Below are 25,052 nucleotides of genomic sequence, written 5' to 3'. Positions count from 1 at the left end.
ATGAGAGTGGCTGGCTCCCTGGGTGATCCTGTGCATTGTCTGGGGGACATGGTGACTTGCGCTGAAATGCAGACTGCCCCACAGCCTCCTTCCTAACTGACACCACGAGGCATGGTGGAAAACGCATTTTAGTTAAACAAGTCACTGCCCCTGGGTCTGTAAGTAATTTTAAGCTCTGTTAAAAGTACACATTCCAGTTCATCAGATTTTCCTGAGAGGATCATGAAATCTTTGCTCTGTTCTGCTCAACCGGCTGGAAGGGCTCAGAGGAGGCAGCCTGGGACCTGACTGGGTTGGTTGTGGGGACGCGGGGATGGAGCCCAGAGTACAGTCCTGTGTTAACCGCCCCCAGCAGCAATTTCCTCCTCCAGTGGACATTACTGTTGGGATGTGCTGTACCACTCGCCTTCTAAGCAGTCTTTTCTCTTAAAAACTTTCCATGACGCTGCCTAAAGGTTTTACGATTTAATGACACATTTCTGCTCCACTTATCTTCTGCTTCAGAAATAAAGAGAAGAGCGGTAGCCAGCCAGCCTCCCTGGATCACATGCAGGACAGAAGAGCCTTATCCCTCAAAGCGCACCAGTCGGAAAGTTACCTGCCACTTGGTAGGTCTTTGGGACTTTTCTGGGAGGAGGGTGACAGTGTTAGCCTGATTTCCTTCAGGCTGTTTCCCTGCTCTGTCTGGTCCCCTGGTGGGGACGACACAAGGCTGGAGGGTAGGGGGTTTGTGCAACTGTATCCAGATGAGGTCATTTTATGGGTGCTAGCTAGCTTTTAAGCCTCATAACAAACCTTCAGAGCGGGAATGATTACCTTCTTCTTGCTGAGGACACTGAGGCACAGAGGTGAAATGACTCATCCAGAGTTACCCGTCCGGCCCACGATGAAGCCAGCATTTGAACCCAGGTTTTCTGACCCACGCTCACCCGCTAACTGGTAGCCTTCATGACAGAGGCACGCTCTCTCTGTGCCCTCCCTGGGTGGAGGGGGCTGGCTCAGTGCTGGGCTTCCTGGGGGACCCCTCCTCCTCTCCATTCTCCATTCGCAGCCAGAGAACGAGGAGCTGTGGGATGTGGGCAGACCTCGTAAGCAACTGTGTCAGTGAGCCATGGATGGTTGTTCATTATTTTTATAACTGACCTTCCTTGGGACCACAGGGTGATTTTCCTAATGCCCTTTGGTGAACCACTTCTATGTGGGTTAGCTCAGCATCTTGTCCCCCCTTCCTGGGGTGCCTCTGGCTCTCCCTCAAGGCTGGCTGGATCCGCCCTGGCCGTGAGAGTGACTCAGGCCCTCATGCTATGTGACTAAAGACTTCTGTTCCTTAGGGCAAGACTAGATTACTCACTGACCTCCAGGCGCCATGTCTTGTCCTGTTCTGACTGGACTAACCTCCTCTGACCATAAAATGACACTGCAGCCCAGCTGCTGGAAGTCACTGGGATTTAGAATCCCCCCAGAAGTGGGGTGCAGCCAGCCAGCCCTCAAAATGCTCTGAACTGCGCTAGATTGGGCGTGGGGAGGTCCTACCGAGTTGTCTTTGGGAAGTGAAAGTTGAAACCCAAGGGCATGAATGGAGAGCTGAGGAGTTGTCATTCCAGTTTTGCTTTGTGTTCCCCGCGCAGCTGAGCTTTTCCTGACCCTCTCTTTTCCTCCACAGGCTGTAAGTTGCCCCCGCAGTCCCCCGGGGTGGACACAAGCCCCCGCCCAAACTCACCGGTTTTCAGGACGGGCAGCGAGCCCACCCTGAGCCCGGCATTGGTTCGGCGGGTCTCCTCGGACGCTAGGGCAGGGGAGGCCCTGAGGGGCTCAGACAGCCAGCTATGCCCCAAGCCGCCGCCCAAGCCCTGCAAGGCACCCTTCCTCAAGGCTCCCGCGTCTCCATCCACCTGGCTCAACTCAGACGCCAACTACTGTGAACTGAACCCAGCCTTTGCTGCGGGCTGCGACAGGGGGGCAAGGCCCCCCCTCTGTGCCCAGGACAGTTACGTGGAGCTGCTAACGGCCAAGCAGAACGGGGTGCCGGGTCCCCGGAACTCCGGCACCAACTACTTGATCCTCGACGATGACGGGGCAGGGCCTTGGGCGGCGCCGGCCATGCAGATGGACCAGGGGCCGGAGGAGGATGAGGCCGAGTTTGTGCTGCCCCGTCTGGAGACGGCCTCCTCATTCAGACCCAATGACTTTGAGTCGAAGCTCCTTCCTCCTGAGAACAAGCCCCTGGAAACAGCACTGCTGAAGCGGGCGAAAGAACTGTTCACTCAGCACGACCCCAAGGTCATTGCCCAGCACATGCTGAGCACGGACTGCGTGGTAAGTGGCCAGGCAGGTGGGTTTTGTTCTGGCTTCGGAACGTTTGGAAGGAGTTGGCAGGCTGGCCTCGCTCCACCTCACCCTTGAAATGCGTGGCTCAGAGAAAAAGTCAGAAGATAACCTGGGCGGGGATGTATTTAAAGGGTGGGAAGCACAGGCCTGGGACAACCTTTGCCCGGGCTAAAAGCTTGTAGAACTCCCCTCGGGCAGAGGGATGGCGGGCCTCTCCCGCCAGCTGCAGGGTCCTCCCTGGCCTCAGCTCCGTCAGAACTGGGAAAGCCAAGTCCAAGGAAAGAGGACTGTAGATGAAAATGTACTTTCTGGCGGTCACAGAGCCCAGGTTATTTTTATTGTATTATACATGATGCATTATATATACGTATACACACTCAACACATATTTATTGTTACTAAAATGGACTTAAGAATAGACATTTTAAAATTTACCCTTGATTTTTTGCACAAGTAATATTTGGTCAATTTAGAAAAATTATAAAATATAGTTTAAGAGAAAAGAAAAAAATTATACAAAGTGTACTTTCCTGATGATCACCGTGGTTAACATTTGCTCTGCAGATATATGTAAATAATGTCGTGCGCATGGATGTGTTTACCACAGGCCTAAACAGATGATTCTGTTTTATTGTATTTTTTTCTAAACATACTCTTTTAAACCCAGTGTCTTTGACCAAACAACATAGCATGACTATCATTTCGTGTGACTGAATATATGTTTACATCATCAATTTTGATAGGAAGCATTTTCTTTTAGATATGGGCAGCTTTTGTTCATAAGTGACCCCATGGCAAGGTTATCCTTCAGACAGATCTTTCTAGAAAGCAAGTGTCTCAGCTGGGAGGGGCTCAACCTACCTCTCAGTTATAGATAGATCTGTGCTTTGGAGTGACAGGTAAGGCCTTAGTGAGATTTAAACCCCTTATTCATTTGTAGCTCATTAGTCAATAACCTTCAAAGTTCAGGGCCTGTCTAGGAACTGAATTTTCCTAAATAAATTTCCTGGGTCATGACTCACGGCAGGAAATGTAGTCTCTGAGCACCCCCTGGGAAGTCCCTAGTTGATGGACCTCTTAGGGGGACAGAAGGCCTCTCAAAACAGCCTTGAGGAACTTGAAGCAGGTGCTAGCTGTTCTGAGCTCCACAAACCCAGCACCTGGAAGAGGCCTGGGTGATGGTCCCCATGTGTGTGTGTTGGAGGGGCGGGAGGCGGGGGGCTCGCCCTGGGGAAAGAACCAGGAGAGGGGCAGTGCTGAAGAACAAGGGTTTGTTCACGTTGGTGGGCTAGGTGTCCTTGGGCAGGGCTCACAGGTCATATTAAGTGCTTACCTCACGTGAAAGCGGGGTAAACCCGTTTGGGCAGTAAGAGGATCTAAGATTCCTGTTCTGGTTCCTGGCCTGGGCCCTGGTACGCCAACAGGCCAGGAGTCTGGTGTGAGTCCGCCTGAGTTCTCCAGAGAGAGGACGCTCCTCGTAGAAACATGGATCGGGATTGACAGAACAGCCTAATTCCCAGGAGGAAATGAATCCTTCTTCCCTGTGTCTTCAGTGCTTGGAGGATCTAGGAGGGTCTAGGCGGAGGTGAAATGCCTGACTACCCTTTGGCAGGAGGGTCTAGAACGTTCCCACCACCTTGGCAGCCATGAATCTAGAGCTCAAATCTGTTCTCGACTGAAGGAACATGAAGCCTGCCCTTTTTCTCATTTGGTTTCTTTCTTTGCATTTTGTCCTCCTGGTCGGGCCCATCTCCCCTGTTTGCCTTTATTTTTATTTTTTGGGTTTTTTTAAAAGATTTTATTTGTTTATTTGACAGAGAGAGACAGCGAGAGAGGGAACACAAGCAGGGGGAGTGGGAGAGGGAGAAGCAGGCTTCCCGCTGAGCAGGGAGCCTGACGTGGGACTCGATCCCAGGACCCTGGGATCATGACCTGAGCCAAAGGCAGACGCTTAATGACTGAGCCACCCAGGCGCCCCCCTGTTTGCCTTTAGGCACCCCTAGAAGAAGGGGTGAATAGAGCCCCCTGGCAGCGAGGAGGAGACCCGGAGCAGAAGTCCACCTGACTCTGCTCACCTTCAGTCTCCAAGGGCAGGGCTGTTTCTAGTCTTCCTCCCTCCCTCCTGAGTCCACTGCCATTTCCTTATTCTCTTCCTGGAACCACTGACTTTAGGGCGTTGCCAACAATGCAGGCAGTCAGCGTCTCTGAGGGAGATAGACAGGCTGTTGTTACTCCACATGCAGTGACCACCAGGACAGGGCCACTCAGAAGCTGCGAAGAGACACTGGACAGCATTTGGGGCCCAAGTGCTGGTTCCCACCCCGTGCAGAGCCCGGGGCTGATGCCCAGGAAGTCCGTCATGACAGTGGGTGGTCCTGAGTGCCTCAAGGCTGCCCGTCCTGCAGTGTCCGACCCTTCCTGAGCATGGCTGGGGTGGGCATCCACTGAGCCCCTCTCACCCTGCAAGTGGGCACCGCCCTGGCCTCACCCAGAGTGCAGCCTGTCTCCCACCCACTTGTTGCGGTATCTAGAAGTGGGGCCCGGTAGGTAAGGGTTGGCCTCTGGGGATGACATCACTGAGTCTAACTCAGGTTCTCAACTTTCTGGTTCTTTCTGCCCGCACTATAAAAGGAAGAGAACCATACCAGCTACGCAGGTGGTTGTGAGGACTAAGACCAAATGAAATAACTTATGTAGAGCCCTCCACACACCATGCCTGGCCCAGAATGAGGCTAGGTGTTAGCGTCGGGTATCGAGCCTTGCTTGAGCACCTACTGTGGGCTGGGCTGGGTCGGGCCATGGTGGGGGACGTGGGGGGTGACAGTGATACAGGACTTCAGACCACAGCCCAGGTGGGACATGCTCCGCAGGGGAAGGCATAGGAGCTGTGGGGCCTCTGAAGCAGGGTCTTGAACATGGGGGAAGGAGGGGGGATCAGGGAGGGGATGTCTGAGGTGAGTTTTAAAGGCTGAATAGGATTTGACCAGACGAAGAATGTGAAAACCCCGGTCTTCTGGGTGGCAAGCAGCGGGTGCACAAAGACTCTGCTGTCAAGGGTTTGGTTTCCGGAGGCCTCGCTGTGTGGGCAGTGAAGGTGGGGGTGGGGTGGGGGAGGGGAGGGACTCACAGGTCTTTCCTTGGATGCTAAGTCTCTCCTCCTGGGCTCATGCCAGGTTGTTGCTTCAAAGCACTTTGCAGGTCAGTGAGGGAGACAGGCCCTTAAGTGCATAGGGCCGATCAGAGTCCTGTGCTGAGGGCAGCAGAGATGGTGGGCCGAGTCAGGCAGTCTCTCTGCAGCTCAGAAGATCCCTTGGCAGCTGGGAGGAGGGCCAGGCCCCACCGACACCCCCACAAACCACTGCAGCAGCTCCCTTGGGCAGTTTGGCGATCCTGCAGAGCGAGGGTACCTGAGATCAGAAGAGCAGAGGGGGGCTGGAATGCCTCGTCGGGGAGCGCTGATGTTGCGTGCCGGGTCCGTCTGATAGTAAATGCTCCAGAAGTGTCCATCCCTCCTCTCTATCTCTGATCTGCATGGCCCTGGGCGTTTTCCCAGAGGCTCAAATCCAGGTTCTGCAGCATGAGCTCAGAATCCCCTTGTCCTAGCTCAGCTTTGGGGCAAGCAGGTGTCGGCATATCCTGGCAAACCTCCAGGAATGTGACCAGGGGGTTGCGTGTTTGCACTGAAGGAACGCCGACTTGGAGGCTTCTCTCTCAGAGCAGGGATCACTCTGGTTACTAGTGCTTCCGGTACAAAACTGGATCAGTGTAATGAGCCTTTGAATCTCATTACACAGACGGTGTGTGAATTGGAGGGTGCCCACCACCCAGAGGCTGGGCTTGGAGCCCCTGATGGGGCAGCTGTCTAAACAAGCAAGCAGAGTGTGTGTGACTGCAGGTGGCTGGGGTATCCATCTGGGCTGACTGACCACGGTCAAGGTGTAAATCCCTTTCCAGAGGGAAATTCTTCCCTGTTGTACATGCCAGTGGTTCACAACTCGTATTTTCAAATAGCTTTAAAGTCATTTGATCCTTTGCAAAGTCCTTGGGAAAGGCGAACTTAGCAGCTGAGTTAGAGAAGGGGATACTGAGGCCCAGAGAGCATAGTAGGAATCCTGCACTCTGCTTCCCAGTCTGCCCCTGGATAGCCAGTTCCCTCAGGTCCATTTCCTCAGGGCTGACAGTGGTTCCTTTGCTCAACCACAGAGGTTAAGGGTCAGCGTTAATAATATCAGCCAAACTTCAGATGTTTTTTGTGGCCTGTTATTGAAGACATCTGGACTGTTGCGACGCCTGGGATCATGATAGTCGAGGACAACTCCGGCAGATGGAGGAGAGGAATCGTCCCGTGCCGGCCACGCGTCCAGGCTCCGTTAGACGTACCGTTAGACGTCAGTGTGCTGCAGAGCGTCATGAGCCTGGTGCTCGAGAGGCAGTGAGTCGGCTGTAACATTTCGAGGCAGCGTGTATTGAATACAAATGGTCGGCTAATACCTGGTGCCGATGGCCTGTGATTACGCACTAGAAGCAAGACGGGAGAGCTGGCTGGGACAAACAAAGATTTTCTTTAAGGAAGGCCTCCTGGGGGAGAAGTGGGTGTGCTTGAGACCTCGGGTTTCAAATCGCTCTACATGTTTCTAAAGGTTTCCAGACGTACGGTGCCTTCACTGAGCCCAGGAGAGGGGTAGTTAAAGGTCTTGGCAGCCTGCCCCGCCATCAAGTGAGAACACGACCGGCAGGGCTGGCAGCAGAGGCGCGGGCGGTCAGCCCGCAGTCGCTGTCCCGGCCCGTGGTGGCCAGGAGCTGGGAGGGCGACGCCGTTCTCCGGCCGGCCAGAAACTCCGGATCTGCGGATTCTGCGGGCCGTGCTAGGTGCTCTCCTCCCCGGTCTTAGATTCCAGGGGTGTCCTAGAATCCTTGAGATCTCCTCTAAAACACTGTGGGGGGGGGACACTGCTGCCCCAAACGAAGCGCGGCCAGTGCATCCACACCACCCCAGCTCCATGTGTTTCGTTCCACGGGCTGCGGTCGTGTTCACGGCAAGCCCACTTCCCGATCCAGTCTGTTTCAGCTTGTGTTCTCCACAGGTCGTGAGGATACTTGAAGTGTCGGAAGAGATGAGGAAGAGCATGGGCGTGAGCTCAGGGCTGGAGCTCATCACCTTGCCTTATGGCCACCAGCTGCGCCTGGACATAATTGAAAGGTGAGCAGTGCCGCCCCCTGCGTTTCGGGCCCGTTGTGCAGCAGCTTCCGGAACAGACCGACCCGGCCCGAGCCCTTCCCTTCTCCCGGAAGCCTTAGCCACAGAATTCCTGGAGAGGCACAAATAGATAGCACCGAGGAAGTCCAGGCACAAAGAACACGCTCCTGTCCCTGCTCCAGGAGGGAGTGGAGGACAGAAGAGGCCGCTGGCCGGCGCTAGCCCAAGTCACCCCTGCGCCGGCCTGGGCCCGGGCGGGCGGACACCTCGCCACCCGCAGCCCCACCTCCCTGAGCGGCCGCTGCTCTGTCTCTCCGGAGTTCAGGATCGCACTGGGAGTAAGTGGGAGTTCGTGGGAAGGGTTGGGAAGAACAGAGTCTGAACAGTGTTTGCTTTGAGAGCCGGGCAGGGGACGGCGGCGCTCAGGCCCCCCCGCCTCTGCGGCATCACTGCCCCCTTCTCCCAGTCTCCCGAAAAAGCCCGCGGAAACCCACATGCCGGAGCGCTGGAGGCCTAGAAATTAAAAAGACAGAAATAGCGAGGCTTGTTTTTAAAAGAAGTGCTAGACGAGATGCCCATATCGCCACGGACGTTGGACTTGACACACGTGAAAAGACCGTTGATTTGGGGCAAGACTGTCTTGTTATCTTAAGTATCCTGTTTTTTTCCAGCCAATTTCCTAATTGTCATAACACAAACATGGGTTGTAATGGACACACGGTCATTCTAGGTCATTAGTGCTGTCCAGGCCATCCTTCTGTGGCGGCTGAAATGTTTTTAGCTCCTGACGGTAGCCACTAACCACAGGGGACTATCGAGAGCCTGGAATGTGGCACTGGAGGGACACACTGTTGTATTTTACTGTTTAAATACCCGTATGTGGCTGGTGGACAGCACAGTCCTAGGAGGTCAGCCCCTAGAAAGTAAACGGTGCATTTCAGGGAGCCTGGGGGATCCGCTGCTTTCGACGTTCCCTGGCCAGAAAGCAGATGAGCTGGCCCCCATACCGCCGTGACTCTGGTTCCCAGCCACGGAGAGAAAACACCCGGAATGCCGAAAGAAAGGCTTCTGGGAGGCAGAAGGTTAGAAAATGGTCCTTGGCTTTGTTCAAGCGTCCTTATTGTTTAATGCCTTTGGAGAATTGTGTGAATTTTCCTCCTTTTCCTATAGGCTTTCCTAGATTCTAGCCTCTCTCTGCAGGCACCCTCTCCCCTCCCCAAGCCCCAGGGGCCTGCTTCTCCGCTCCACTAGCTTTGCCCTCTGTTGTTGCTGGGCCATGGTCACTGTTTCAACAGAGGTGAGCCGTGTCGCCATGCGGCCCCATTCCTCACGCGAGGCATGTCGGCGCAAATCCCCCAGGTTCCAGGCCTTACTTTATCCCTGCCGTTGGGTATGTTGGACGTGCACTCAGGCCCAGGCTGAGGTCGGCCAGCTGGGGGCTCCTCAGGGCTGTTTTCCGACTTCCTCGCCTGTCTACATCTGTTTCCTCTTTCTCCTGATCACCACTTCCCTGGGGCCTCTCTCCTTGCTGTGCTTCCTGGCCGGGGCTGACCTGGGGGACCTGCCTGCTAGAGCCTGGGGAGCGGGTTTCTTCCTTCCAGCTTGTGTACTAAATAAAGGCCAAGGCGATAGCCATTTCGAAGGGTCAGATGACATCATCTTCTTGTGTTTGAGAATCAGATACAGACCACCCTTTATTTTTAACTTACCACCTCACCCATCCCAGGCCTGCTGAGTGGAGATGTCCTTTCTGTAACATTCAGTGCCTCTTCTTGCCTCAGACCTGCCATGCTGAGTAGTTTTTCCTGTAGTGCTGTACGCGGGAGGTTTTAGGCACAGGGCAGTTGAATGAATGGATAGAATTACTCCGTTAACCATTGACATGATGCCAGAGAAGTAGAGAACCTGTCTTTTATTAAGGGCCGTTTAAAACACAGGAAAAAAGCAGTGAACAGAAGAATCAATTGATGGCAACACGGGAAGCCAGTTTGCTGTCAGTTAAAAGAAACATCGGAAATGCTCAGCTCAACCTTAACACTTAGTGTTAAGCAATTAATTAGCAAGAAATTAATAAGCAAGAAAACTCTTCAATAAATTCAGCAGGCAATAAAAATATACTTTGTTAGAATCCATTAATGAAGGCCTCAGGAAGAAGAGAGAAGAAAGGTAGATAGAGACAGACTGACAGAACGGACCAGGATGCAGAGGAAGTTGTGCACAGAGACAACTGTGGTCACAACCACCATTTGCTAGGGGCCTGTCGGCAACGGGCACTCTCGTGATTCTGACACCCCCACACCCTCTCTCTCACAACAACCCTTGCTCCCGTTCTTACAGTGAAGATATGGAGGAGTGGAGCAGTTAGGTGACAACCTGTGCTCACACCGCGAGGAAGCACCACACACACACACACACACACACACTCACACACTGACACACTCGGAGGCAGCTGAGCTCATCACGGATTTCATAATCGCTAGAGAAAGCGGTGGGCTAGCCACTTGATGAATCATACCACCGTGGGCCTCTGTGGGCAGAGAGGAGTGCGCCCTGGAGTGACATCCTTGGCTGTGAACTTTGAGAACAAGATGCCCCAGAGTGTCAAAGCCATGTTGTATTTTGGTAACCATACCTGTGGATGGGGGCTTCGCCTCCAGCACTGGTACCACGGCCTGAGGGAAACTTCATGGAGGCCATTGTGGCCAATGCAGTCAATTCGCTTGTCCTGACTGAGAGAGAGAAGGAAAGGATCGCGGTCTGTGCCGCCTGCCGTTAGTGGAGACTGCTCTGCGACCCCGTTCATATTAGTCCCCTTGTCATGTGGAGAAAAGATTACTCTGCTTCCTGTTGTGGGTCTGTGAGCTTGACCCGGGTAGTACAGGATGAGAAAAGGGAGGATTGTTGGCAGATACAAGATCTCTTTTATTAGGGTCTAACTTGACAGGGAAATTCCTGTCGGTCAGCCATGCAGTCTCTGTCCGCATCTCCATTCACCTTCTGGCCTCTTGACCAGAGCCACAGACTCTCCATTCTTAGTTCCTCATTCCTTCTTAAGTTCCAAGACCCATGTTGTCGTCTTGGGTCAAGCATATGCTCTCATTTTTCCGTTCCTTCCCTTCCCCAGTCCGGGGTGCACAGTGGAGGTGGCCCAGGGCTTCCCTGAGGATGGGATTCCCCAGCGTGTTGAGGGACCGGGGGTCTCCCCAGACCTCTCGTGGTGCAAGGTACAAGGAGTCCCGTGTACTTCTGAGCAGCTTCACCCCAGGAGGGCCTCTTCATGCTCCAGATGCAGGGTCGAACGTGGCCCTGTCCTACGGCATCTGTCCTTTCTGACTCTAAACAGGGCACCCTCTGAGGCCTAGCCCGGGCCCTGCTGCTGTCAGCCTGTGAGCGGGGGGGTGTCTTGCCGTTGAAATCGGCCACCAGATTGAGCTGCCAGCGCATCACAAGGCGAAACGGCAAACAGCGCAAATCGAGTCCTTTTCCAGGCTGGTTTGCGTTCCTTTCTCCCTGGTCCTGTCTGCCCTGGGCCTGACCACTGATCTCCCTCCCTCCCAGACACAACACAATGGCCATCGGCATCGCAGTGGACATTCTGGGCTGCACGGGCACTCTGGAGGACCGAGCGGCCACCCTCAATAGGATCATCCAGGTGGCAGTGGAACTGAAAGACTCCATGGGGGACCTCTATTCTTTCTCGGCCATCATGAAAGCCCTGGAAATGCCGCAGGTAAATCGCCCCTGGATCGGTGCACCCTGCGCGCCTGTGTGGCCTTAAGAGTTCTGAAAGGGGGTCTGCAAGCCCAGGCTTAGCAAACCACCCATGCTTTTAGTCGATCTCGAAAGGTAGACTAAATCTTAGTGAAAGCAGCTTTGGTTAGGGGGCAACCCAAAGCAGTGTCCTGAGTGTTTCGGCTCTGTTTTTTTAAAAACTGGATCGTTGTCGACAGTACACACTTTCTCTTTGGTGTTTTAAGAAAAGCCATCATCAAGAACGATTGGTTTTCCTTAAGAGCCAATTAGCAGATACGTCTGGCTAATGTGTGTCAAAAGAGACTGTTCCATCTGCGTCACCAGACATTTGGGGAGCTTATCTCTGAGGATACCCAGAGTGGTTTGTCTCAAAATTATGTTCCTCGGGTCACCTAAAACAGACTTCTGTTAAAAAATTCAGATTTCTGGCCCATCTGCCATTTAACCCCCTAATTAGAGTTTCTGAAGTCGGGCACTTTGAATTTATCTGCTTGGATGGGCTGTTTTTAGGATGAGTGTCAAACCTGAAAGCCTGTATTTAAAATCAAGTGGACGGACCTTATAGAGGAAAGTCATTCTGTCATCTTGATTGCCCAGAGTCAGTGTTCCCATTTCTGTCCTCCCCCACGAGCCCTAGATGTTTGTAATCTCGCTCTCAGGGTCCTCCGGTCCTATAAACACAGTCTGCAACCGGTAACACCAGAACCACTGGTCATTTAGCTTGGCTGTTTGCTAACTACAGGCTATCTCTGAAAGCTTGCTGGGAGGCGCTCACTGAAAAGACCCCGCAGTCACATGTCCTGCAAGTCAGAGCATGTTAGGAACCTCATTTCCTGGCATTAAAGCAAGGTCACCTTAAAGACAAGCTGAACAACTTAGGGCCTTCACCAGGAAATTTTGAGGGGAATCAATTCCAACTACAATATCCTAAGAATTTGAAAACTCCTTAATGTACTGGAATTTTGTAGGATCCATATTTGAAATAAGCAAATCCAGCTGTATTTTCATGATATACTGACTCCTGTAATAACAGGGGTTATAATTTTTCATTCAAGTGTTTTTAATTTGCATCATGTTTATTTCTTCTTATCCCAAATGGCCTCTAATTTTGGAAAGCCGAGGCACCAGGCTAAGCTGCGTGTAGCCCTCCAGCCCAGAGCTTCCTCTGAGAGTAGTGAAGAGGAGGTTTGTGGGATCATGTGCTTGCCATCCATGACCTCACACTCGGGTTAGGGACTTCTCCCAGCGCACCTTAATGTGCCTGTGCGCGGGGCTCCCTCGCCTCCAGCAGCCTCAGACTCTTCCCTGCTGGGGCATCTCAGCAAGGAGGGCATGCAGTCCTCCAGGGTATTCCCCCCCGCCCCCCGTGAGCTAGGGCACTGCCGGGGGCGGGGGGGGAATACCCTGGAGGACTGCATGCCCTCCTTGCTGAGAGGTGGCAGACCCAGGGAAGGCTGAGGGGAATCACATCACTCCTGTGTGTCATCGTCCCCATGTGATCCTCTACTCAACAGGCTCACGTGCCTTCTCTTCTCAGCTCCTAGTATCAAGAAAGAGCACCCAGCAGACGGGCCCAGATGAGAGGCCAGGGCTGCTTTGGGAAAGGCAGGTGCTTCAGGGAGGGGAAGAGAAGGGACAGTGAGAAGAGAGAGGTGCATGGGGTGGCGGTGGGGGAGGATGGTCAGAGGAAGACAAGTCGCCTCCTTTCCGTCCCAGCAGACCTGCTGGCGCCAGTTGCTTCTCCCCTTCCTCTGGGAAGACGCAGCTCTTAGAGGCCAAGGGAATCAATCTCTTCTCTGTCACTCACCAGCTGTAAAACTTGGAGCTTCTGGTTTCTGATCTGTAAAATGAGGCCAAAATACTGCCTCATGGGGCATTGGAGGACTAAATGGAATTCTTCAAATACCCGACAGAGAGTTGACGCTCATTCCCCAAATATTCGTGCCCTTCCTCTTTCTTGTTTCATGTAAAAGAAACTTCAGACATTCGGGCTGGCTGGTTTTGTGGGGGAGGTGGAGGTTGTCTGGGGGCGGTCAGAGTCAGTGGCATATGTGGGCATTGACTAAACCGTTCTAAAAGAAAGAATGAAAAGGAGCGAGTAGGGTGGTGTCGTGTGGTCTGGGCAATCTTCTGTATGTCTCAGACATTATTACGAGGAAATGAAAATGCTAGGAGATGAATTCCTACATGCTTTCATCATTATAATCTCTGTGGACAGTTGGTAGTTCCCATCAACATTTAAAATACGTGTATTCTTTGACCCAGTAGTTCCTTCTGGAAATTTATCCTCCAAATATTTTCGCACACATACACATTTGCAAAATCTTCCCAAGGTAATTTCATAATGGAAGAAAATTTGTAAAACTCTTCTCTATGGGAGACTAGGTAGACTTTAGTTTATCCATAAACTGGAACATCATACAGAAGTTTAACAAAATAAGGCTGTTCTTTGCTGTTTTATACGTACTTGAATGATTTCCAGGCAGAAAACTGAAAAATGTGTAAGGTATGATATGCCTTTTATTTTAAAAGTCATATATATGTGTGTATGCACAGATACATGGACACATACAAGAAACTGATGTGGAGTTGGCTCTGGGATAAGCCATTAGAACAATACAGAGCGGAGGGGCGGGGCGGGGATTAGCCTCTCTCTCTACACTGCTTTCAACTGCTGTGACTTGATTTTAAAAAGAGCCTCTTCCAAAATGGTAACACCTTCCTTTCTTCCAGATCACAAGGTTAGAAAAAACGTGGACTGCCCTGAGGCACCAGTACACCCAAACTGCTATCCTCTATGAAAAACAGCTGAAGCCTTTCAGCAAGATCCTGCACGAAGGCCGAGGTGAGCACAGGGTCAGCACAAGTGGGCGTGGTGGCCGCCCCTCGTGTGTTTGTGAGACCGTTAGGTCCAATCTGCTCTGCTTTGATCAAAGCTTTCGCAGGACATTTCTCAGAGTTATCTGTGGGACTGTTGATGAATCATCAGGCTTTCATCAGATGACAGCGTCATTTCTAGAAGAACTACAGTTGCTAAAACAGGACACGGGCTACCAGTCACCTTACTCTGTGCTTACCTTTCTTAATTGAGGTGTAATGTCTGTAACGTTACATTAGTTGTTGGTGGACGATGTAATGAGTCAATATTTGTATATACTACAAAATGATCACAAGCTAATTAACATCCACGTCATATACAGTTATAAAATTTTTCTTTCTTGTGATGAGCACTCTCAAGATCCACTCTCTGGGTTACGTTCAAACGTGCAGTGCAGTATTATTAACTATAGTCACTGCGCTGTACATTACCTCCCCATGACTTACTCACTTTATACCTGGAAATTTGTATCTTTTGACCCTCTCCACCCATTTTGCCCACCCTTGACTCCCAGCCTCAAGCAACCACCAATCTGTTCTCTATATCCATGATCTGAGGGGTTTTTGTTTTTGCGTTTTTAGATTCCACATACAAGTGAGATCACTTTTTTCTGTGACATATTTCACTTAGCAGAATGCCCTCAAGGTGCATTCATTTTGTCAAACAGAAGGACGTCATTTCATATTTTTATGGCTGAATAATATCCCATTGCGTGCGCATGCGCGCGCGCGTGTGTGTGTGTATAGTTATATATTTAAGTATCCCACATTATCCATTCCTCCATTGGTGGACACTTTGGTTGTTTCCATATCTTGGTTATTGTAAATAATGCAGTGAATGTGGGGTGCAGATATTTTTTTGAGTATTTTTGTTTTCTTCAGATAAATAGCCAGAAGTGGAACTGTTGGATAATATGATAGTTCCATTTTTAATTTTTTGAAGAATCTCCATACTGTTTTCTATAGTGGCTGTACTAATATACATGCCTGCCTACAGTGCCCAGGAGTTCTCTTTTCCCCACATCCTTGCCAACATTTCTTAGTTCTTGGCTTTTTGCTGTAGCCATTCTAATAGGTGTGAGGTGATAGCTCATTGTGGTTTTGATTTGCATTTCCCTCATGTTGAGAAACTTTCCAGGTACCTGTTAACTATCTGCATCTCCTCTGGCAAGATGTCTATTCAGATCGTCTGCCTTTTTCATTGCGGGTTTTTTTTTTTTTCTGTTGACTTATGTGAGTTTTTTTTTATATATTTTGGATGTTAACCCCTTATCAAATAGATGATTTGCAAATATTTTCTCCCATTGAGTAGTTTGCCTTTACATTTTGTTGATGGTTTTCTTTGTTGTGCAGAAGCTTTTTCGTTGGATGTAGTCCTACTTACTGATTTTTGCCTTTGCTGTCTTTGTTTTTGGTGTCAGAAAAAAAAATCATCACCAAAACAAATGTCAGGGAGCTTCTGCCTATGTTTTCTTCTAAGAGTTCTGTGGTTTCAGGTCTCACATTCAAGTGTTGAATCCATTTTGAGTTGATATTTGTGTGGTGTAAGGTAGTGCTCCATTTTCTTTATTTTACATGTGGCTCTCCAGTTTTCCCAGCACCATTTATTGAAGAGACTGTCCTTTCTCCACTGTATGTTCTTGGATCCTTTGTCATAAATAAATTGGTCGTAGATGCATGGGTTTATTTCTGGGCTCTCAATTCTGTTTCATTGGTGTAGATGTCTATTTTTATGCTAATACCATACTGTTTTGATTACTGTAGCTTTAGAATCTAGTTTGAAACCAAGGAGCATGATGCCTCTGGCTTTGTTCTTTCTCAAAACTCCTTTGGCTATTCGGGGTCTTCTGTGGTTCCCCCATATTTTAAGATTGTTCTATTTCTGTGAAAAATGCCATTGGAATTTTATAAGGATTGCATTGAATCTGTAGATTGCTTTAGGTAATATGGACATTTTAACAATATTAACTCTTCCAAACCACAAATACAGAATATCTTTCCATTTGTTTGTGTCTTCTTCAATTTCTTTCATCAGTGTCATATAGTTTTCAGTATATAGGTCTTTCAGCTCCTTGGTTAAATTTATTTCTAGGTATTTTATTCTTTTTCATGTAACTGTAAATGGGATTTTAATTTCTCCTTCTGATAGTTCATTGTTAGTGTATAGACATGCAGCAGACTTTTGTATATTTTGTATTCTGCAACTTGACTGAATTTGTGTATTAGTTCTAACAGTTTTTGGTTTCTATATATAATATGTCACCTACAAATAGTGACAGTTTTACTTCTTTCCAAATTTGGATGCCTTTTATTTTTTTCTTGCCCATTTGCTCTGTCTAGGACATCCAATATTATGTTGAATAAAAGTGGTGAGAGTGGGCATCCTTGCCTTGACCCTGATCCTAGAAAAAAAGCTTTCAGCTTTTCAATCTTGAGTATTAGCTGTGGGTTTGTCAGATAGGAACTTTATTATGTTATGATATGAGGTCTGTTCCTTCTGTACCTACTTTGTTGAGAGTTATCAAAAATGGATGTTGAATTTTGTCAAATCCTTTTTCTGCATCTACTAAGTTGATCATATGATTTTTTTTTTTTTTTTTTGATTTTATTTGAGAGAGAGAACACATGAGCAGTGGGGAGGGGGAGAGGGAGAAACAGACGCCTCACTGAGCATGGAGCCTGATGCAGGACTCGATCCCAGGACCCCTGGATTATGACCTGAGCCAAAGGCAGACGCTTAACAGACTGAGCCACCCAGGCATCCCTGTATTCTGTTGCTTTTGGATGGAATACTCTGTAGTATATATTTGTGAAGTCCATCTGGTCTAACATGTTGTTACGGCCAGTATTTCCTTACTGATTTTCTGTCTGGATGATCTATCCAGTAAGTGGAGTATTAAAGTCTTCTAATATTGGAGCGCCTGGGTGGCTTAGTCGTTAAGCGTCTGCCTTAGGCTCGGATCATGATCCCAGGGTTCTGGGATCGAGCCCCACATCAGGTTCCTTGCTCAGCAGGGAATCTGCTTCTGCCTCTCCCTCTGCCCCTGTTTGTGTCCCGTCTCTCACTGTCTCTCTGTCAAATAAATTTTTTAAAAAATCTTTAAAAAAATAGTCTTCTATTATTATTGTGGTGTTGTCTGTTTCTTCCTTTAGGTCTGTTACTATTTGCTTTATATATTTAGGTGCTTCTGTGTTGGGTAGATAAATATTTACAAATGTTATATTCTCTTGTTGGATTGACCTCTTTATGTAATGCTCTTTTTTTGTTTCTTATTACAGTCTTTGTTTTAAAGTCTATTTTGTTTGATAAAGTATAGCTACTCAAGCTTTCTTGTGATTTCCACTAGCATGATTATCTTTTTCCATCTCTTCACTTTGAGTCTGTGTGTGTTCTTGTATCTGAAGTTAGTCTCTTGTAGGAAGCATAAAGATGGGTCTTTTTTTATCCATTCAGTTACTGTATGTCTTGATTGGAAAATGTAGTCCATTTACATTTAATTGCTGATAGGTATGTACTTCTTGCCATTTTGTTCATTGTTTTCTGGCTATTTTATCCTTCCTCTCTGCTCATTTCTTCCCTTGTTCTCTTCCTTTGTAGCTTGATGATTTTCTTTAGTGCTATGCATGGATTCCTTTCTCTTTATCTTTTGTGTATCTGCTGTAGGCTTTTGCTTTGTGGTTACCATGAGGCTTACATATAACAACTTATAACAGTCTATTATTGAAGTTGATACCAAGTTAAGTTTGAATGCATTCTAAATCTGTACATTTTTACTCCCCACAACATTTTGTTTCCAATGCCACATTTTACATCTTTTTATCTGTGTCCTAATTATTGTGGTTAGGTTTACCACTTTTGTCTTTTAACCTTCATACTAGCATTATAAGTAATTAATCTAACTTTTACTGTCTGTTTACTTTTACCAGTGAAATTTGTATTTTTACATTTTGTTACTAATTAACGCCCTTTCTTTCCAGCTTACAGAAGTCCCTTTAACATTTCTTATTCAGCCAGTTTAGTAGTAATATACCCCTTTATCTTTTATTTGTCGAGAAAACTCTTTATTTCTCCTCCAATTCTGAATGATAGTGTTGCCAGATAGAGTATTCTTGGTTGGAATCTTTTTTCCTTTAGCATTTTGAATATATTATGCCAGTCCCTTCTGTCCTCTAGAGTTTCTGCTGAAAAATCTGCTGGTAGAGTCTTATGGTGGTTCCCCTGTACATTACAGGTTGTTTTATCTTGTTGCTTTTAAGATTTTTTCCTTTTCTTTAACTTTTGACATTTTAATTATAACGTGTCTTGGTTGGTGTGGATCTTATTTGTAACTCTCTGGGCTTTCCTGGATCCGGGTCTATTCCTTAGGGAGGTTTTCAGTCTCTTTTCTTTTTTCTTCTAGGACCCCTATAATGCAAATGTTAGTTTAAGGGACTTATGGAACATCATTAAGAAGACTATCTTCACTTTTTTCATTCTCTTTTGCTGCTCTGATTGTATGAGTTCCATTATCTTGTCTTTGAGTTCATTAATCCTTTCTTCTGCTTCATCTAGTCTTTTGAAACTCTAATTTTCAGTTCAGTTGTTTTCTTCAGCTCTGTGACTTCTATTGGGTACTCTTATATTTTCTATCTCTTGAAGTTCTCGCTGTGTTTATCCTTTTCCCAAATTCAGTGAGCATCTTTATGACCATTATTTTGAACTCTTTATCAAGTAATTACCTATCGCCATTTCATTAAGGATTTTTCTGAGGTTTTCTCTTATTCTTTCATTTGGAACATATTCCTGTTTCTTCATTTTGCTTGACTCTTTGTGTTGGTTTCTGTGCATAAAACAGCCACCTCTCCCAGGCTTGAAGAAGTGGCCTCATGTAGGAAATGAACCTTATTCAACTCTGATCTAGTTCTTGGTTGTCTCCCTAACCTTTGTGATTGTCTAAGCAGTCTTTTATTTTTAATGGCTCCCAGTAGTTGAGGATATGCCAAGACCTGTCAATGTCCCAAAGGGGAGGGTCTCAGCCAGCACCTAAATTCAGGCCAGTTGGAAGCCAGACCCTCAGGCATTAGTTTTTTTAATTATGAAAATATATATAGTCCTGTGGAAATGCAAGCATAAGCCCCACTGGCCACCAGAGCAGGGTGATGTGGAAGTGTCCCATGGATGGCAGTTGCAAAAAAAAAAAAAAAGCTTCAAACAAGTGTGTTAGCCAGCTCCCTTCTAGGCAGTATCAGGAAGCAGTAGCAAGGCAGAGGGAGAGTGCAAAGATGGTGCCCACCAGCCTACATTACCTGAAAGCATCTCTGTAGGCCCCCAGTTGTGTGCCAAAAGTGAAGGCTGCCTCTCGGGCTAAAGCTACAGGACAAGCAAATAGGCCTTCTTCACAGAAAGACTGGGGTGTGTTTCAGTCTGCTGTCTTTGCAGCGCCCTGGGGGTGCCTGCCTAGAACTCTGTTTCCAACTGTTACAGTTCTGTGAGACACAGGATCACAGTTCCCCTAGCCTTCACAGCCAGGTGATCAAGAGTGTATCATGGGGAGCACCCGCAAAAACTGAGGCTCCAAATGTGTGTAAAAGCTTCCCTCTGAAGACACTAGCATTGTGCAGTTTGGCAGAGGGAGAGCATGAAGATGGTGCTGCCAGCCAGCGGGCCCCTAGATGTGTGCTAAATTAGCCTGCACCTCAGACCAACACTTCAAGATTAGCAAATGAGCTCCTCTCAATCCACTGCCTCCGTGCTGAGCCCTGGTGCAAGTGGGTGCACAAGCCCTTTAAGAGGCTTTCTTAGTTTGTTACAGCCTGTGGGTCTCATGGATGTGACAGGGTTGATTTTCAAAGCTAGATGTTTTAGGGGCTCATCTCTTAGGTGCAGGTTTTAAAGTTGGGGTGTCTCATGTGGGGTTCAAACCCTTCACTCCTCAGGGAGAAAGCTCCAAGTTTTGAGTTCTCTCCCAATAGTGCCAGGATTGAGGTTTATGGCGAGATTGGGTCCTGGCTTCTCCTACCTGCTTCGATGTGGGCCTTGTTTACCCACTGTGTAGGAGTTGCTCAGTTTTTAGGGTTTTTTCAGAGGAAGTTCCATATTTAGCTGCAGATTCAGTGTGTCCACTGGGGGTGGGGAGCACAGGCTCTTCCTATGTCACCATCTTGAATTGGAACTCTCTTTGCTTAACTTTGAAAAAAAAAATACAACATGGAAAACTTTACCCCGTTTTTCAGAGTCTACGTGTGTTCCCCCCAACAAAATATCAGTTCCACTATTGATGCCTCTTGTGACCTTGATGGAGCGCCAGGCTGTCACTTTTGAAGGAACTGACATGTGGGAAAAAAATGACGAAAGCTGTGAGATTATGCTGAACCACTTGGCCACAGCCCGGCTCATGGCAGAAACTGCAGACAGCTACCGGATGAATGCTGAGAGGATCCTGGAAGGTAAGAGCTGTTTTCTGTAAGCTGCTCTCTACTCTGCATAATAATTAGAATGAAGTAACAAAGAGCATGGATGCTCTCAGTTAGGAAAAGACAAAGTAGGAAAGATTAAGGCATGGAATTTCCTTTCTTATGATTGATCATTATTTCCTCTTGTCCCTAAGTGACTTGAGAATCCTGTTTCTCCTTTTCCATGTGTTCTGTTGTGTCAGTGGCATAGAATAAACTGAGAGGGTCAGGAAGGAATCGGTCAGCTTGCCTACCATGAGTACTTCTGATTGGAGCTATGTGAAGGTGGACTAACATAAGGAGTTAGAGTTCTATGTGCATTCATTTATCTGCATTCCTGTTTCTTCCCACATTGGGAGGTGAGCTCCCCTGCTTTTAGCAACAGAGGGTCCAATACAGGCAAAGGCACTGCTGAGAGAGCTGGGAGAAAAGTATAAACCACCAGTACTTAGGTTTGGATCAGTGTAAAGTGTGTCTTAAGGAATGACCAACTAGGCTGAAGGAGGTGGATATAGGTGGGAAGGCCTTCCATGTAGGACTCCGGCTGAGGAAGAGCCTGTGAAGGGTTTTAAACATGGGATAGTTTAAAACATAGATAGTCATGACATGGTCAGATTGATGTTTTAAATATGGCATCTGTTTGTGGGAGGGCTGAAGGCTTGCAGGCAAAAAGATCATTTAGGAAGCAAGATAAGGAGGAGGGCTTTACCCAAGGTGGTATCAGGAATGATTATTTTCTCTTCTTCACTGTATTTTTAAAATTCTTCAAGGGCCCAAAGTTTCACCCACAAGGTTAAGAAGGAACTACATGGGGCAGGAGAGGCCTATTTATTTCATCCTAAAACAAAGTTGTTGCTCCAGAACCAGAATTTGGGACTGAACAGTTTACACTCTATCTGCTGTAGGTTTAAGAACTACATACCTCTTTCAATTTTTATCTCAGAAAGTTCTCTAGGGTTGGCAGTGTAGGATTCAGAAAATAAACCACCTAATTTCAATTCCCCAGATATTAGAGTGTCTGCTTATACAAAGCTAATAACTATTTTAGTTAGATGTTGCCTAAGCCAATATATTAGGATGGGTTTTGAGAAAAGGGCTTTAAGCTGCTTTACAGCAAATCACTTTAAAGGTATCTTATGGCATTTCTCAGTTAATCCTGCTACAGGTTTATTTGGCAAGTTTCCATTGCTGGAAGTAACTATGAACCCAGTAAAGGTAGAGATTTTCACACCAACATATACCCAGCCCAAGGCAGGGACTCAAAGCATATTAATTGAATGATTGGAAGACATTGTCGAGCCTCTGGTGTGTTATCTGTCAAAGATATTCTGGCATCACAGGGAAAGGTGGAGTGGAGGGCTTCTATTTTCTCACAAAGATCCTATAAATCTAGATGGTAGAAATAGATTTAAGGACAGAGCAGATTAATCCAGCAGGAACCAAGGATGAGAACCACATGCCTGTATGACTCTTTGGAGTTTTCTACCTCTCAAATAGTTGACTGAATATCCTTGGCTTTAAGTAGACAGATCTTCTCTTACGTTACAGAAAAGAGTCACGAAACAGATCACACATATATGACTGTCCATATATTTTTGAGAATGGTGCCAATGTAATTCATTGGATATAGTCTTTCAACAAATGGTGTTGGAATTATTGGATATGCTAGGCAAAAGAAAAAATGAATCCTGGGTGCCTAGGTGGCTCAGTCGTTTAAGTGTCTGCCTTCAGCTCAGGTCATGATTTCAGTGTCCTGGGATCGAGTCCACATCGGGCTCTCTGCTCAGTGGGGAGTCAGCTTCACCCTCTCTCTCTCCAAAAAAAAAAAAAAAAATCTTAAAAAAAAAAAAAGTGAATCCTGATCCTTACCTCATACCATACACACTAATCAATCCAAAATGGATCATAGGTCCAAATGTAAGAGCTAAAGTGTAAAGCTCCTATAAGATAACATAGGGGAAATTCATTGCCCTTGGATTAGCAAAGCTGTTTTAGGACACAAAAAGCAGGAACCATTAAGAAAAATTTTTGATAAAATTATAAATTTTGCTCTTCAAAAGACACCATTAAGAAAGTAAAAAGGCAAACCACAGACTAGAAGAAAACATCTGCTAAACATTTATCTGATAGAGGATTTATATCTAGACTATGTAAAGAACTCTTACAACTCAATGAGAAGACAAACAAGATTTGAAGAGACAATATACCAGAGAAGATCTGCCAGTGACAAATAACTATATGGAAAGACATTTAAAGCATTAGTCATTAGAGAAATGTAAATTTAAACCACAATGAGACAATACCACATACTGTCTAAAAGAATGATAATATTGGGGCACCTGGGGGCTCAGTTGTTAAGCGTCTGACTCTTCATTTCAGCTGAGGTCTGTTCAGGCCCCATGTTGGGCTCCACACTGGATGTGGAGCCTACTTAAAAAAAAAAAGACAATAAATACTAAGATTTGGCAACTTAGAAACTGGAGCTGGTGAGAATATAAAATGGTACAGCCATTTTGGAAGAGTTTGACAGTTTCTTTAAAATAAACATACTACCGTATGACCCAGTAATTCCTCTCCTAGAGAAATGAAAACACATGTCCACACACACACTTACATACAGACGTTTACAACATCATTCATAACAGCCAGAAACTAGAAACAATCCCAATGTCCATCAGTTGGTGAATGGATAAACAAAATGTGGAATGTCCGTATAACCAAATGCTACTCAGCAATAAAAAGGAATGAATTGATAACTTGTGACAATATGGAATAGTCTCAAAAACATGGTGCTAGATAAAAGAAACCAAAAAGTCCACATTGTATGATTCCATTTATATCAAGTTTCTAGAAAAGGCAAAACAATAGCAACACAAAGCAAAGACGTACCAGGTAACTTTCTAGGGTGATGGAAATGTTCTAACACTGGTGGTGGTGATGTATAACTTGTATAGGCTTACTATTATATATCAAACTGCAGCTACAATAGGTGAATCATGACACAAATTAATTATACATCAATAAAGCTGTAAAAACAAACAAAACAAGGTATTTTGAACACTCCTTCCCACAGTGGCTTGTGCACACAAATTTTATTCTATCATGTTTCAGTGAGTACTTGGTATTCCTTCTCCAAAGGTGCTCAGGTCCTTGAGGACTGGGCTCTGCCCTTTTCTTATATAAAGCAGAGTCTATAGTTTTCTTTGGGGGCATTTTGAAGTTCATTTTGATCCAACTTTAAGCAAGTAGGTTTTTAGTCTATTGCTGACATTACGTTTGAAAACTGAAGTAACTGTTCTTTTTTTATTAGGTTTTCAACCAGATGAAGAAATGAGTGAAATCTTCAAGACTGAATTTCAAATGCGATTGCTATGGGGCAGCAAAGGTGCACAAGTGAATCAGACAGAGAGATATGAGAAATTCAGCCAGATTTTAACTGCCCTCTCACGTAAACTGGAACCTCCTCCTGTAAAGCAGGCAGAGCTTTGATAACTCTCCAGAGAACCTTAGGGTATTATTTGAAGCTTCTCCAGTTTCCTCTGTGGGAAGGCTTATCATTTGATAAAGTAATAATGTGCAAATCTGACAGTATACAAGCTTTTAGTATCCACAGGATATTAAACATGTAAATTACACAGCACACTTATTTATGAATTGTTTAAAATTACTACTGATTTTAAAATGATAATTTATTATGAAGGTAACTATTGCTAATGTTGATCAGCAAATTTAAGAGAAGACCTAGCTATGTTGGCTGGTTGCTTTCTTTTTCTGAGGTATTTGACCATTTTAGTTTAAATTCCTTGTCAGATAAGTGTAAATAGAAAAGAGTTTAAAAGCATGAAACATTATGGAAGGTATCAGTTGTATGATATTCTTTAAATATGAAAAATGTAAACAGTATATGAAAATATATCTTTTTGTGAAATAATTGTATCTGGTCTCTTTAATATTAAATAACTCATAGTACAATAATTAATTATACCTCCTACCTCCCTGGGGTATCCTCTTCCCTAGATACTATATCCTAATAATAAACCAAAATTAATGAGAATGATATGGAAAATTTAATATTTGTGGCTTGGGAGACAGTGAATAGTGATACAAGGTAGACCTGGCTCTAGAAGACCTAGGTTCAAAGTGAAGCTGTGGTACTTGCTAGCAGTTGGGCTTTGGTCAAGTTAAGCTCATCATCTGTGTGCAGTACAGCACTCGGTATAAAGTGAGTACCCAGATGCTAGTATACTTCATGACATCACTTCATGCATTTGAAGATAACCGACTGCTGAGCTTCCAGTTCAAGATAGCAACATAGGAAAACCCTGAACTCACTTCTTCCACAGATACACCAAATCTGTTCCTATTTATAAAGCACATCCTCCTAAAGAAGTGAGGGCTGACTGAATAGCTTCTACAGCAAAAGATAGACCACACAGAGAACAGCAAGAGGGATAGCGACACAGTAA

The 25,052-nt window shown here is 46.5% G+C and overlaps 1 protein-coding gene across 4 annotated transcripts in view; it reads left to right on the top strand.

Annotated features, from left to right (window-relative positions):
- BCAR3 (BCAR3 adaptor protein, NSP family member) overlaps positions 1–24,517 on the top strand; it is a 110,588-nt gene extending 86,071 nt beyond the window's left edge. For 3 of the 4 annotated variants that reach the window (XM_021690012.2, XM_044914067.1, XM_021690013.2), the window contains 7 exons: positions 505–608; positions 1,664–2,316; positions 7,412–7,527; positions 11,083–11,254; positions 14,011–14,122; positions 20,368–20,580; positions 23,897–24,503. In XM_021690012.2, coding sequence (XP_021545687.1) covers positions 505–608; positions 1,664–2,316; positions 7,412–7,527; positions 11,083–11,254; positions 14,011–14,122; positions 20,368–20,580; positions 23,897–24,075 — 1,549 coding nt within the window. In that variant the 3' untranslated portion in view covers positions 24,076–24,503. Of the gene's footprint in view, positions 1–504; positions 609–1,663; positions 2,317–7,411; positions 7,528–11,082; positions 11,255–14,010; positions 14,123–20,367; positions 20,581–23,896 lie in introns of all 4 variants that reach the window. The other variant, XM_021690011.1, reaches the window with a different exon arrangement.
- Positions 24,518–25,052: the final 535 nt, after the last annotated feature.

Source organism: Neomonachus schauinslandi, chromosome 4 (assembly GCF_002201575.2).
Source record: "Neomonachus schauinslandi chromosome 4, ASM220157v2, whole genome shotgun sequence".
NCBI classification, from domain to species: domain Eukaryota; kingdom Metazoa; phylum Chordata; class Mammalia; order Carnivora; family Phocidae; genus Neomonachus; species Neomonachus schauinslandi.
Note: the sequence above shows the minus strand (reverse complement) of the source record. Positions and strands in the feature narration are given on the sequence as shown.